At 36.3% G+C, this 15592-nt stretch overlaps 1 protein-coding gene across 1 annotated transcript in view; it reads right to left on the bottom strand.

Moving 5' to 3' along the window:
- lmbrd1 (LMBR1 domain containing 1) overlaps positions 1-15592 on the bottom strand; it is an 88580-nt gene that overhangs the window by 41607 nt on the left and 31381 nt on the right. The window contains 4 exon segments of the mRNA NM_001078716.1: positions 1816-1968; positions 7267-7392; positions 11840-11913; positions 12268-12356. Of these exon segments, the coding sequence (NP_001072184.1) occupies positions 1816-1968; positions 7267-7392; positions 11840-11913; positions 12268-12356 (442 nt within the window).

Raw genomic sequence — 15592 nt, 5'->3', positions numbered from 1 at the left:
ATAGCCAAAAGAACGTTCTAAGAATGCCAACTGACAGTTAGTACATTTTGTTAACTAGCGTTTGGCATATTTTGTTAATATACATTACTATTTGTAAATATATATATATATATATATATATATATTATATATATATATATATATATATATATACAGTGGTGTGAAAAACTATTTCTTATTCTTTTGCATGTTTGTCACACTTAAATGTTTCTGCTCATCAAAAACCTTTAACTATTAGTCAAAGATAACATAATTGAACACAAAATGCAGTTTTTAAATGAAGGTTTACGTTATTAAGGGAGAAAAAAAACTCCAAATCTACATGGCCCTGTGTGAAAAAGTGATTGTTAAAAAATAACTTAACTGTGGTTTATCAATTTCAATTTTCAATTTCAATATCAATTTCTGTAGTCACCCCCAGGCCTGATTACTGCCACACCTGTTTCAATCAAGAAATAACTTAAATAGGAGCTACCTGACACAGAGAAGTAGACCAAAAGCACCTCAAAAGCTAGACATCATGCCAAGATCCAAAGAAATTCAGGAACAAATGAGAACAAAAGTAATTGAGATCTATCAGTCTGGTAAAGGTTATAAAGCCATTTCTAAAGCTTTGGGACTCCAGCGAACCACAGTGAGAGCCATTATCCACAAATGGCAAAAACATGGAACAGTGGTGAACCTTCCCAGGAGTGGCCGGCCGACCAAAATTACCCCAAGAGCGCAGAGACAACTCATCCGAGAGGCCACAAAAGACCCCAGGACAACATCTAAAGAACTGCAGGCCTCACTTGCCTCAATTAAGGTCAGTGTTCACGACTCCACCATAAGAAAGAGACTGGGCAAAAACGGCCTGCATGGCAGATTTCCAAGGCGCAAACCACTTTTAAGCAAAAAGAACATTAAGGCTCGTCTCAATTTTGCTAAAAAACATCTCAATGATTGCCAAGACTTTTGGGAAAATACCTTGTGGACCGACGAGACAAAAGTTGAACTTTTTGGAAGGTGCGTGTCCCGTTACATCTGGCGTAAAAGTAACACAGCATTTCAGAAAAAGAACATCATACCAACAGTAAAATATGGTGGTGGTAGTGTGATGGTCTGGGGTTGTTTTGCTGCTTCAGGACCTGGAAGGCTTGCTGTGATAGATGGAACCATGAATTCTACTGTCTACCAAAAAATCCTGAAGGAGAATGTCCGGCCATCTGTTCGTCAACTCAAGTTGAAGCGATCTTGGGTGCTGCAGCAGGACAATGACCCAAAACACACCAGCAAATCCACCTCTGAATGGCTGAAGAAAAACAAAATGAAGACTTTGGAGTGGCCTAGTCCAAGTCCTGACCTGAATCCTATTGAGATGTTGTGGCATGACCTTAAAAAGGCGGTTCATGCTAGAAAACCCTCAAATAAAGCTGAATTACAACAATTCTGCAAAGATGAGTGGGCCAAAATTCCTCCAGAGCGCTGTTGCAAGTTATCGCAAACGCTTGATTGCAGTTATTGCTGCTAAGGGTGGCCCAACCAGTTATTAGGTTCAGGGGGGCAATTACTTTTTCACACAGGGCCATGTAGGTTTGGATTTTTTTTTCTCCCTAAATAATAAAAACCCTCATTTAAAAACTGAAGTTTACTTGTGTTATCTTTGACTAATAGTTAAATGTGTTTGATGATCAGAAACATTTTGTGTGACAAACATGCAAAAGAATAAGAAATCAGGAAGGGGGCAAATAGTTTTTCACACCACTGTATATATTAGGATAAACATTCAAACATATATATTATGTCATATCAATACAAAGTTAGCTTGTTAGTTACCTTAAATGGTCTTATGACAATGCAACATTTTGTCCAGCAATTATTTTCATGATATTCAAGATGCCGGTCTCTCCTTTTCAATGTCCTCAGCTTTTCTTTAAGTTTGTATAGGGCTTGTCTGTCCTTGCTAGATAATGGTCTCCCATCCTTGCACTGTAATGAAGCAAAGGTATGGCAATGTATAAAATACAAATCATTTCATCTGAATGATTCCTCAGAAGCCAACTAGCAGCCAAAAGCCGCCATAGTTGTAAGAAGCTTTTACAGGATATTATGCAAACTGGAGATTCTCCAAAAGCTCTACCATATGTTCAGGTCTGCTTAAAGGCAGATGTAAACTCAATTACTATAGTCTTTTATATGACATATTTGATTAAATCAACCATATATCTTTATTATGCAATGTGCAAGAGGTCTGGCATGCTAAGGTGGCCAACATTGCAGCCATTAAAGAAACATTCACAAGTGAATACCCCTTTACACAATGCTTGGCCTTAGCAAAGGCTGTTGTATTGTGAGGTCAAAAGCTGGGGATCATGGTTTTCTCAAGGCACCTTGTCACTTTAATGTGTCCATAACCTTTTTTGTACAACATCTATATTGTAATCAATCAGTCTACAACATGGACATAAATATCGGAACAACCTATACAAGAGATTAATAAATACTTCTGCAATTTTTTATCTTAAATTGTAGAGTTTGGAATAGTAAGTACAATGTAACGAGGGATGGCTTTGATGTTAAACATTTATTAAAGCTTACATTTTACAGGGCTCATATCTAATCAACACTGTACTTAAGAGTGAGATTTATGCAGGTTTAGAAGGAATAGACATAAGCATGAAATTAAGACTGCATGCTATGATTCTCATTTATTCATCTCTTATTCCATAAGCCATTTTGCAAGTTGTACAGCTGGAGATCCACCGTCCCTGACAGATTGCTATGAACAAACAGTGCTTATAACAATGAGTGTAACTATTTCAATTTGTGTTAAGACTAAAAAAAAAAGACATTATACTGAATTTATACTAAATTGCAGTATACATCTTAGAGGTTTAGGCCCTCTTAAAGGGGACCTACCTGTAATCAAAACATAAAGATCTGTATATTATGAAACCTATTTTTTTTTTGTTATTGGTTAAAAATCCATACCAGTTATAAACTTATTTAGAAATTTAAGTCAATCATATTTTGCATTCTCCACCTCTACTTAGCACTGTAGTGCACTTATTTGATGTCTCTGCCCTCCTCTGCACTTGTCCCACCCTCAACACTGTCTATAAACATGTAGTGCCAAACATGTAGTACCTACATGCTTTGCAGTAAAGGCTTTTGCTGCCAGTCCAGAGAGTTATATGTGCCCCCAACCCCCTCGGCAACGAGCCAAGGGGGCCGCCAAGTTGGTCCTGCCACTTCTAACAGCAGACACGATCAACCACTTGTATGCTGTTGGTGCTTCCCCTTCCAGCAACCGCCCACGTACTTCCTGAAATATACATACACAAACACATACACTCTTTTTTTTTTTTTTGTTATTGTTTCTTTATCATTTTGTCTTTTGTTTTTCCCTTAAAGACTGTGTGAGTACTAGATCAGATATTCCGACTACTAACCATGCTGTCAAAAGTTATTTTTTTTAATTCATTAATTTTGTTATTTTTTTCTAGTGTAGTTTTTATCTATTATGAATTCATGAGAATGTGTACTTTCCAAAAATATATGATTTTCTGGGGATCTCTGAACAGTTCAGTTAGAGGGGGGTTACGGCACACAATACGCTGTCAGGGGGCTCTGTTTGCAAAAGCTGAGTTGGCAGGTGAGAAAATTCATATGCGCTATATTCATTTGGGGTCTGTACATACCACATACTTTGCTATATCTATGTATATTGGGAGAACTGTTCATTGGACCTCTTGCGTTTTTGGGGATATTTGGGGTGATTTGTCTTTGTCATTTGTATCAGGTTGCAACAGATTGGTTTTCTGGTCTGTATAGTTAGGAGGTCCTATGATACATAATATATTTTTTTTTGCAGAAACTGATTTGGCAAGCCAGAAAAAATCCATATGCACTATTTTCATATGGGGTTTGTACATACCATATGCTTCTATGCATATTGGGCATTAAACTGCTCAGTAGGCGTTAATATTTGGGGTCTACTGTCAGAAATAATTTAGGCAAATAGCAACATTTTTAGGTGATTTTTTTTAGAAAATAAAAAAACATTTACCTATTTTGGACTTGTCTGAATGTATATTTTCCCAAAAAATATATACGGTTTTCAGGGGTCTCCTTACTTTTTTGCAGCTTTTACTACACACTGTTCATGAATTAGGTAAATTTAAGCCATGAAATGTACGTTGTACATATACATTACAAGGTATATTTTGGGGTCTCCATGTAGTTTGATAAACCTATGTACATTGGGCATCAAACTTTTCCATGGACCACTGGCATTCATATTTAGGATGTTTTACTTTGGTACATAATGATATGGGGGGGATAGGATGCTGCAAAGTGGAAGAGTACCCACTTTGGAGTCAGGGGAATGTGTACTTTCTAAAAATAGATGGTTTTCAGGGTGAACTTACTTATTGTAGTTTTACCCACATAAAATGATGTAAATGTTTTGCAGAAGCTGAAATGACAGAAATGATATACCTATGATCATATGGGGGTATCTTCACCTTGGGGCCCCTAACCCCACATTCTTAGGTAAACCTATGCACAGTCAGCATCAAACTATTCAGCGGACCCCTGGCATTCTTATTTACCTTATGACCTGGATATAAGATGCTTTAAAATGGAAGCATTAAAGCAATTTTTATAAATTTTATGTATTTTTATAAAAACTGATAATTTAGGAAAACATTGCAACATGGTAGTTTGGTGTAGACAGACAGTTTTACCTATTCTGGATTCATCAAAATATGTTCTTTCCAGAAATGTATAGTTTTCTAAGGTACGCCTACTTTTAGTGGAATTTTTTACCTTGAAATCTATGCAGCTCTCTGGAGCAGTGCTTTGGAAATTTAGTAGTGTACTGTTGTGAGTTGTTAACCTATACAAGTGATGAATCTCCATAAATCTATATATATATTTGGTATTGGCACATTCAAAGAACCTGGGACTTTCCAAATCAGTTGTATTTTCAAGCATAAAATAATTTATGTCTCTGATATGTGTGTTTATGTGTGTTTATAAATAATATAAACTCATAATATGTGAAAAGAGTGAAAGAGCCCAAAATGTTTAAAAACTGTTTATTGTTGGCAATAAAAGTACCAGAAGCACTAAATCGGTGGGCAGCGAAAGGGTTAATGGATGTGTGTCATTATTTGTTTGTTTAAGCCTGTATATGTTTCTTCTAAAGTTGCTTTTACAATAGGGTATGGAAAGGATTTTCCATAGATGTGCATCAGCAAACGAAGCCATGTATTTGGTGTTTAAGGACATTACATTTAAATTAGTGAGTAGAAACATGTAAAAAAATAAATAAATAAATAACATTTAAAGGACAATGAAATATTTGATAACTATGCTTGCTGTGTCTGCTCATGAAACTCATGTGGGGAAAAGGAACATCACCACATGCCAGCAAACGCCTTAACACATTTATTGCAGAACAAAGTGGCACAAGCTTTCAGGGAGGCTCCAGGGGGTTTAAGTATTGCAAGGCATTTGCCGGTGCATGGTGGTGTGCTTTCCCCCTACATGGGTCTCCATTGGATGGTTTGGCTTAGAAATGGCCTGGTAAAAACCCATTTGAATCAAGTAAGTAGTGTGAAGAAAGATTATTTTGTCTGCTCAACTATAACCTTGCTGTAGTTGACAGCTGAAGTCCAACTCTATTCAGCTATACAACTATATACACAATGGAATCTGCACTGAATGAACACAGTACTCAAATATGTATCACTACCAAACATCCTTTCACTCAGTTATCCCCCTAGGACAACATGCAAACAAAATTATTGTTTTTAGAATTCATATTATTTAAAAAGAAAAAAAAAGCAATTCAGTATTTATTTAGTAGAAGTATAACACTACCACACTTGTGCTGGTCCTACAGTCTGTAAAAATTCCTAAGTTTTAGTATCCATTACTACCACTACACATAAACACAACACTTACAATACTTTTATTATTAATATATATTCAATACAACTAAAGTTCTTATGATCAGGTGTAAAGGCTATATGGTGTAATCTTTCAGCAAACCATACAGAACAGATAATAATGAAGATCAATTAAGTACAGTTATATTTTATAGAACAACTAAAAGTTGTAAACAATCAATCAAAATCAGCACAAACTACCATATAATTGCATCTCTATGCTTCCACTGTTTCGAACACAAATATATTACCCGTGGGTGGAATTAAGAAATATAGCGTGCCACAAATGATAAAAGTGATAATGGCAATGGGCAAGTTCCACACTTGAGTAAAGAAGGGATGTCAGTTTCACATCACTCATAGAACGATTCATGCAGCTGGTTACCAAAATGTATGATGAATTTTCTTGTCACAGTAAAGTTTATTGTTAGTAGTTTTAATAAATATAGCCTGTTAACCTAGGGTTGTTTGGCAACTGTCAGCCTTAGCAGGCAAACACCTCAGCTTGAAATGTCAGATTAAATAACTTCAGACAGGTCAGAATATTATCATTATTTTTCGCTTTATGCTTCCTATTAAAGCCCAATTAAAATTAGCACTTGATTTATGAACCCCTGCAACAGTATCCTTAAATTATATTCAGAATGTAGAAAAGCCCAAGATCTGTGGGAACAGGCTCCAGATTGTAACAGCACCCTACGGTTAAAGGGCATGTAAAGTCTATTTCTCTGGAGGGTGGTGCCAAAATATTAGGCACCCACAGTTTTTTCCCTAGGCCATTGCTCATAAGCAGATAACTGAACTGGCCTGTGGGAAACAAAAAATGCACAGGCATTTTACTTGCCTTCTTACTTGCATCCCAGGCACCCCTCACAAAAATTCCTGTTTGCACATGCACAATAGAGAAAAGCCAGCAAAATCGAATTTACTGTGCATGAGTGAAAAGGTGAACACCAAAGGAACAAAGATAAGGACATGCCAGTTCTTAGTTCTTCCATGGGCTGGAGCAGTTTTCCCCTAACAGGTGCAGTTTTATCTTAACAGGAGCACCAGCCCAAGGAAAAACTTAGCTATCTATTTGGCCAAAACATAGGTTGTCATTCCTGAATGCATTTGCACTTCAGGGCATGCTTATAATACATAATAATGTCAACATTCGGAAGAAACATTCATCATTATTCACTTAAAATGCAACATATTTATATAAATCTTTAATTTCACTTACATACGTATCACATCTTTAACTGTAATAGTGCAATGCTATATTTGTCTAATTACAATATTTCCACATTATCCCACTGGATTAATTTAAAATTTCCATTCAACTTGCCTTTGACATAATCCTTTCCACTTGTTGTTCCACCTCTTCAATATCTTCAGAGTTTTCTAAGCGTTCATAATGTGCATTTCTTGTACCTTTAATTAGATTTAATGGTAATGCAGACATCCCATAAGCCTAAAACAAAATAGATGTAATATGTATTTTTAGTCTGATTCTCAAAAAAAACATATTATATTTAGAATATTAACTTTCTTTCAAATAAAGTGAAAATAAGCAGTTGAAAATATAAGACAGAATTTATCAGCACATTACAAGGCGATTTATTATGTGATGTTAGTGTGTTAGCCTAAATGCCAGCACCAGAGATTTTTCATGCAGTAGTACTGCCCGCTTTAAAAACAATCAGGTACTCTTATAGGCACTTTAGGGCATCAGATGTGCCTTTTGGGTACCCTGAACCAGTGCAATTAGCAAGCAATGCCAGGCAGCAGCTGCTAGGGCTAACAAGGTTTTGAGCTGTATTAAAAGGGGTATAGATTCACGGGAGGAGGGGGCTATTCTTCCCCTTCACAGAGCGCTTGTAAGGCCCCATCTAGAATACTCCTTTCAGTTTCGGTCTCCAGTGCTCAAACGGGACATGATTGAATTAGAGAGGGTACCGAGAAGGGCAACTAAGCTGGTAAAGGGTAAGGAAAGTCTGAGTTAAGACTGGCCAAGTTAGGTTTGTTAACACTGGAGAAAAGCCGCTTAATTCAAATTGATAGGAAATTAAATTTGTCAATGGTTTGGATTTGAGCAGTGATGTGGCAAGGTGATGTTGTTGACTGTCAGGAACAGGGGAAGATAAGAGTGAAAATAATGAACTCAGTTTCACGAAGGTCCAGTTTTAAGTAATGCTACAACAGGCAGAAGGACATAGCAGAAAGACAATCTGTAACTTGGTACATTAGGGTAAAATCAGTGTTAGGGTGATATTGGAGTCCAATGACTCCAAAAATAATATATTACTACTTCTATAGGAATTCACACAGTCAGAAAAGCAGATGGCCTAGAATGGAGCCTTGCGAACTCCAACAGAAGAGAGGATGTGAGGTAGAAATTGAGCTGGAAAGGCAATTTTAAAAGAGCAATCATAAAAATCAGATATAAACCATTAAAGGACAGTGTCATGAATGCCAATAAAGTACAAAATTTCTGATAGGAGTGGTCGACTATGTAAAAGGCTGCAGTAGTCCTAACAGGATGAGTATGGAATAGTAACCTTTAGACTTTGCCAGTAGAGGGTCATTGCTTAGTGGGTACAGTTTCTGTTGAGTGCAATGGGGGATTGCTATATTACAGGAAATGTAATAAAAACTTACTCAGAGATATAGTATCCCAGTACAGAACATTAATATTGTTATGGGACAAATCCATTTATTGTCATGATTTCGTTTTTGGATTTCTTTCTCCCTTCTCCAAAGGTACAGCTATGCTTGCATAAACCATAGGTGAGTAGAAGCAGTACAGACTTTTTGGCAGCCTGCCTATATGAGGCACCATTCAGTAGATCAGACGTATTGCACAGGCAAAATCTGAGCAGCAGTTTTACTTTACAATTAGTAGTGTGTTTTGAATATCTGTACTGCCAGACAATAGTATAGGAAATCAGACTGATTCTAAGCCCTTTAATTAATTAATCATCCAATTGCATCTAAATATCCAAATGTTTCTTAGACATACATTTGCCAGCAATGCTTTAGGTCTCCATGACCTGCTGCTCACCTCCAACATCACAAACAATAGATAAACTGGGTGTTTGAGTAATTTGAGTGATGGCTAATAGCTAATTTCAGTAAAACACTTTATGTTTGATTGCAGGAGATTTTCTAGTCTCTTTTTTAGAAGCATTACTACTAAAGGAGAGAAAACACAAGAAAAGTATGCAGATTAAAGCTGTTGACTGCCTTCAGACTTAGACAGCAGCTTTTTGGTCCATGTAAGCAGTTGCCCAATCGACATCTGTGTAAAAAATCTGCAGGTTTGAAAATCCTTTTGGAATGTTTATGTGGTCCTTGTCTGACAGGCCTCCATAGGCCCCAATGTATGATCTGATTGTTGGCCCCAGGGCCAATGACTGGATTGGTCCCTTTTTCGGCCCTGCACTTTGGTAGCCCAAACCTATTTGGCAACCTCAACAAAGAGGAGATCTGGAACTGCATGGCACCTCAATATCTACAAAGATATTATTTAACTTCATATTTTGCAAGTTTATGCTGTTTTATCTTTAGTAATGAAGCCATGAAATAGCTAAAAAATTCAATTTTGCAAACAAAACTTTTGCAAAAATTTTGGCAGGGCGGTTGCACAGATAAGCGAAACAGAAAAAAATACATTTCAATAATCTAAACCAAGCTAGCTGTTTTGACACCTTTGTTTTTCATTTTTTAGTAAAATACAGGTATGGGACCTGTTATCCAGAACGCTAGAGACCTGGGGTTAAGGGATCCTTCTGTAATTTGGATCTCCATACCATACCTCTGCTAAAAATCAGTTAAACATTAATTAAACCCAGTAGAATTGGTTTGCCTCCAATAAGGATTAAAGGAAAAGGAAACTGTTTATAACAATTTAAATTATTTGATTAAAATTGAGTCTATGTGAAATAGCCTTCCAGTAGCTTCCAGGAGCTTTCTGGATAATGGGTTTCAGGGTAACAGATCCCATACCTGTATTATACCCCAATAATGCATTATGTTTTTATCAACATGAAAAAAAATGTCTAGCCTAATATCTATGTAGTACCTAAATCAGAAATTCAGAGAGAATTATCATTTGAAGGTCCAATCAATGCAAACAAAAGCAAAAAACTTGATTTGATTTGATTACTTAACTGTTAAACATTTCTATACAATAAACAGTTAACAGAAATGTATAAAAACATTTAAAGTAAAATATATTTATATTATGATATATGAATTAATGGTTACGACATTAACTGACAAACACTGCCCTCTAGTGAATAATAATCAGAGCTTTACTAGCAAACGCTGCTTATTATCTGAACTGAATTTGTACGTGCACAGGCCCTCTTTAAAAAAAGAGGCATAAAAGCTTACTGAAGCAGACATTTAACAAATAAAACAGTGATCCTGAAAAGAAAAAAAAACAAAATAGTTTGCTGATATGAGAAACCCATACTGCATGGGTGGAAAGATGGGTAGTACAGGTCTAAGAAGATTTTCAACCTGTGGGTCAATAAAAACAATTTGTAGCACTGGGACCTCATTGAATGCTGTAATTTTCAGTTAGCACAGTGAAGACAAGCTGATAAACATTGACTAAGGAGATTTTGTTTTATCTAATCCAGAAAATTACTTTTAGATGCCATTCATACCCTCAAACCTACCCTCTCAGCCCTCCCTTTTAGAATGTAAGCTCGTGAGCAGGGCCCTCCCCCTAGTGTCTCCGATCCTAATCCAATGTAACTGCAAACCATTTTTGTGAATTGTTTACATGTATATGATAACTGTTCTGTCTTTTGTACCCCTCTATTTTTTAAAGCTCTGTTTAAATTGATGGTGCTATATAAATAATAATAATAAATAACCCTTAAAGTGATACTGACACTAAAAACTACTTTTAAAAATATAAATGTACATTTAACGTTCCATATAGATCATGTTGACCATTTTTCGCTGATAGGGCTGGTTTTGTAAGTAATTGTTACCTGAAGTTCCTAAACTTGACCGTTTTGCAGACCTGACTGTCCCTTCTCAGCCTGTCAGATAGCTTCTAGTGCCAACGGCCTACTGCTGCATAAATATGGCAGCCCCCATATGAAGAACATGAGGGATCAGATAGGTAATGGAAGAGCGTCAAGCAAACACTTTTATGGCAAAATTATAAATAGCATTCAAAGACAATTTTATGATAGATGTAAAAAAGGCTTAACTTCTGGTGTCAGTATCTCTTTAATGTAAAAGAGAAAAAGTCAGATTTGGCACCTTTAGTCCTTACATGCATTAAAGAATATATTCACATGAATTAGGTGTTTCTTATTTACCTAGCCAAGCAGTACATGTTCTACAGTATGCAATAAAATCATAAAAGCCAAATGAAAAAAAGTCACTGGCAAGCTTTAGATGTGCTTCTAACATCCAACTGACATTGAAACACCAACAACAATTGAGAATCAACCTTGGTAAATCAATATTAACAGTAAAAGGAACAAACTAATGTCTTGATATTTTGTGGCACATGGAAATGAAATAACTAACAGTCATGCTCACTTCTACCATTATCTTAAATTTCAATGACACTACAGTAGTGCTTCTAACAAGAATATCCATCCAATAATACATGACAAAGAATCACAGCTAAGGCTTGCCACTAATGATGGCCATACTACATACATGTCCACACAAATGTGAACATAAATTAAATTATATTTAATAAAAGAAATACATTCTTAGGGACACAAAAATTAATGAGATCTGAAGAACGAACTGAAAAAATGCCAAGCCTTTAAGATTTAGAACTGTATCCACTCTGAAGTAACACTGATTTTGGTTAAAAGATGAACTTGCTTTACAAAATACAAAACAGGAAATGGTTCACAGAAGAGGAAAAAAGTACTCACTGTGTAGGTGATCGCTGCTAGCATTCCTATCAAAGTCAGTGAACTAATGGAAAATGACAAGGCAGCCAAACCATCTGAAATGCAAAGAGCATAATTGGGAAAACAACTCATACAAAGAAATAAACAAATATTTTAGGTACTTTTGATAAAGAAACATTTGAATTAATTACATTAATGTAATAATTTCTTTAGTGTGACTTTTAAATTAACATGACAACATGTACCAAGAGAATAATAACAGCACAGTTCACTTCTGTCAAAAACCCAAAGGTAACATAACCTTTGTAAAAACTGATCTATAATGTCCTTAAGGGACAACCCAAAATGATCAATAAATACAAAAAATATTTTTTAAAAAAATGCTTTTTTTTTTACCCTTAGGATTTCACAGAATAACTACAAGCATCAAGATATAAATAAATACTTACTGCTGCTCCCAAGTTCCAGAAATAAAAGCTTAATTTTATCCAGGTCTGTGGAGTTTTTGTTCGTGTGGATATCCAAGGGAGCAAAAGCTCTGTAAACATCATGATAATAATAAAATGCATTTAATTACTTTTTTTTTTACAACATTTAATTTACTTTCACTGTTATGGACTATTAAAAGATGTCTATTTGGACTTGGACTGAAAAAGCATCAGATTAAACATCTCTGGGGACAAGTTACTTGTTTTGCTTTGTGCTACCTATTTAATATCATTTACATAGGCAGTGGTGCACAATGATGTGTACTGTAACCATCAGATCAAGTGCAACAGATTTCTGAAAGCCCTTTCAGCTACTAAATAGGGCATATAAAAATAGTACAAGACTGTTGATGTCCATGGAATCAGGTAGCCATGTCCTATTGCATCTATAGCATTAGCACACACAGAGCCTTTTGTTCTTAAAGGAGAAGGAAAGGTAAAAACTAAGTAAGCTTTATCAGAAAGGTCTATGTAAATACATAGAAGTGTAAGTACACTCAGTGCACGCAGCAGCATCAATACAACTAGCTCGGTGCATACCATCTGCCTTTGGGCGGGGAGAAATTACAGGCCCCTGATGCGGGCTGCGCCTCAAAATGCTCCCTTACTTGCACATTTGAACGTGCCTCCCTGTAGGGTAGAGGTATTATATTAAAAGGGTGATTCACCTTCATCATACAAACAATATACTGCTTTCTTTGCACAAAAAAACCCAACATTTTTTCAATATATATTAATTACTGAAAATATAGGGTTTTGGAGATACCAAAATGGATATTTTTCAGTTAACCATAATAAGCGTTTTTGACAATTGCCAACATAGTCCCTTAATCCTCCTCTGCGTGGCATACATCACATGCAGTTTTGGGCACAGCTGGCTTCAAGCCATGACGTGGTCCAATGAATGGCAACATATATGACCAATGAGGCACAGGGACATGAGCATCAGTGCTTAAAGCAGGATGTGCCCAAACTGTGTCTGATGTAAGTCGCATTGAGGAAGACTGAGAGATAGTGTCAGCGAACCCCTGCATTGGAACAGGTTCATTGGAAAATAGCTAGTCAACAGACAGTGCAGAGTATCTCCTGAACCCATATTTTCAGCAATTAAGATATATTGCAAAAATGCTAGTTTTAGTGCAGAGGAATCAATACATACATTTTATTATGAAGGTGACTCACCCCTTTAAAGTTTAAGAATTAGACAGACAATGGCACAAAACTTTTTACGCTAATACTGACTCTTTCCTGTAAAAAACTGGGGCCTTAGCATCAGTTTAAACAAAAGTAAAAAGTCCTTCAAAGGGACTGATCAGTATGTTGTCAAAGCAAATATCTTGGTCTAATAAATAGATTCTGAGATTTATACTACTACTTTGCAGCCTGCACATTTGAGAGTTTATGACGAACAGGCAAAACATTTTTATTTTATTAGAATTTGTGTACCATGGTTAATGTAGGGTAAAGATTTGAATGGCATATAGATTTTTTTGTACAGGCATATAGATGTTGCCATAAAAAGTTATTTGTTTTCCAAGAGCAATGTGCTCTGAATGCTTCTCAATTTTTAGAGTGATATTTTATTTCTCAGCATTTCAAGAAGCATTTAACACCATCTTTTGTGGTTTGTGAGAGTATGAGCGGTGATGACAAGCAGCATAAATGCATAATAAAAAAAACTTACATAAACAGCTTATACAAATGATAACTTCTAGCTATGCTCACAAAAGTCAGTCTTAATAGTTATGCCATTCCAGAATATAATCAATCTTATTTAACATTTTACACAACAATTAGAGTAAATTTCCCCTCAGTTATAAGTTTTGTAGACCTGAAACAATGGCAAAATCTGAATTAAAGTGATAAGTTACTGTGACCTTACTATATAAACATGATGTCTTAGGGGTTTTTGGATAGGAAATTCCTTTAATTTGGTATTTAAACAGATTAATTGCAGTTATTTTAACTGAAGCAAAACTGTATTGTTATTCATTTTGTAAACAGTAAACAAGAATTTGCCAGCGTGTGAGACATGCTTTGTAGTAAAGAACAGGCCAAAATCCCAAGGACCCACAGATCGGATTTGCTTGTGTTTTTACAGTCACCTTGGGGCCTTATTTATAAAATATGTACAAATACAGTGGTGTGAAAAACTATTTCCCCCCTTCCTGATTTCTTATTCTTTTGCATGTTTGTCACACAAAATGTTTATGATCATCAAACACATTTAACTATTAGTCAAAGATAACACAAGTAAACACAAAATGCAGTTTTTAAATGAGGGTTTTTATTATTTAGAGAGAAAAAAAATCCAAACCTACATGGCCCTGTGTGAAAAAGTAATTGCTCCCTGAACCTAATAACTGGTTGGGCCACCCTTAGCAGCAATAACTGCAATCAAGCGTTTGCGATAACTTGCAATGAGTCTTTTACAGCGCTCTGGAGGAATTTTGGCCCACTCATCTTTGCAGAATTGTTGTAATTCAGCTTTATTTGAGGGTTTTCTAGCATGAACCGCCTTTTTAAGGTCATGCCACAACATCTCAATAGGATTCAGGTCAGGACTTTGACTAGGCCACTCCAAAGTCTTCATTTTGTTTTTCTTCAGCCATTCAGAGGTGGATTTGCTGGTGTATTTTGGGTCATTGTCCTGCTGCAGCACCCAAGATCGCTTCAGCTTGAGTTGACGAACAGATGGCCGGACATTCTCCTTCAGGATTTTTTGGTAGACAGTAGAATTCATGGTTCCATCTATCACAGCAAGCCTTCCAGGTCCTGAAGCAGCAAAACAACCCCAGACCATCACACTACCACCACCATATTTTACTGTTGGTATGATGTTCTTTTTCTGAAATGCTGTGTTACTTTTACGCCAGATGTAACGGGACATGCACCTTCCAAAAAGTTCAACTTTTGTCTCGTCGGTCCACAAGGTATTTTCCCAAAAGTCTTAGCAATCATTGAGATGTTTTTTAGCAAAATTGAGACGAGCCATGTTCTTTTTGCTTAAAAGTGGTTTGTGCCTTGGAAATCTGCCATGCAGGCCGTTTTTGCCCAGTCTCTTTCTTATGGTGGAGTCGTGAACACTGACCTTAATTGAGGCAAGTGAGGCCTGCAATTCTTTAGATGTTGTCCTGGGGTCTTTTGTGGCCTCTCGGATGAGTAGTCTCTGCGCTCTTGGGGTAATTTTGGTCGGCCGGCCACTCCTGGGAAGGTTCACCACTGTTCCATGTTTTTGCCATTTGTGTATAATGGCTCTCACTGTGGTTCGCTGGAGTCCCAAAGC

The sequence above is a fragment of the Xenopus tropicalis genome, chromosome 5 (genome assembly GCF_000004195.4).
Source record: "Xenopus tropicalis strain Nigerian chromosome 5, UCB_Xtro_10.0, whole genome shotgun sequence".
Lineage (NCBI taxonomy): Eukaryota > Metazoa > Chordata > Amphibia > Anura > Pipidae > Xenopus > Xenopus tropicalis.
This window is presented reverse-complemented; position numbering and strand designations above follow the sequence as displayed.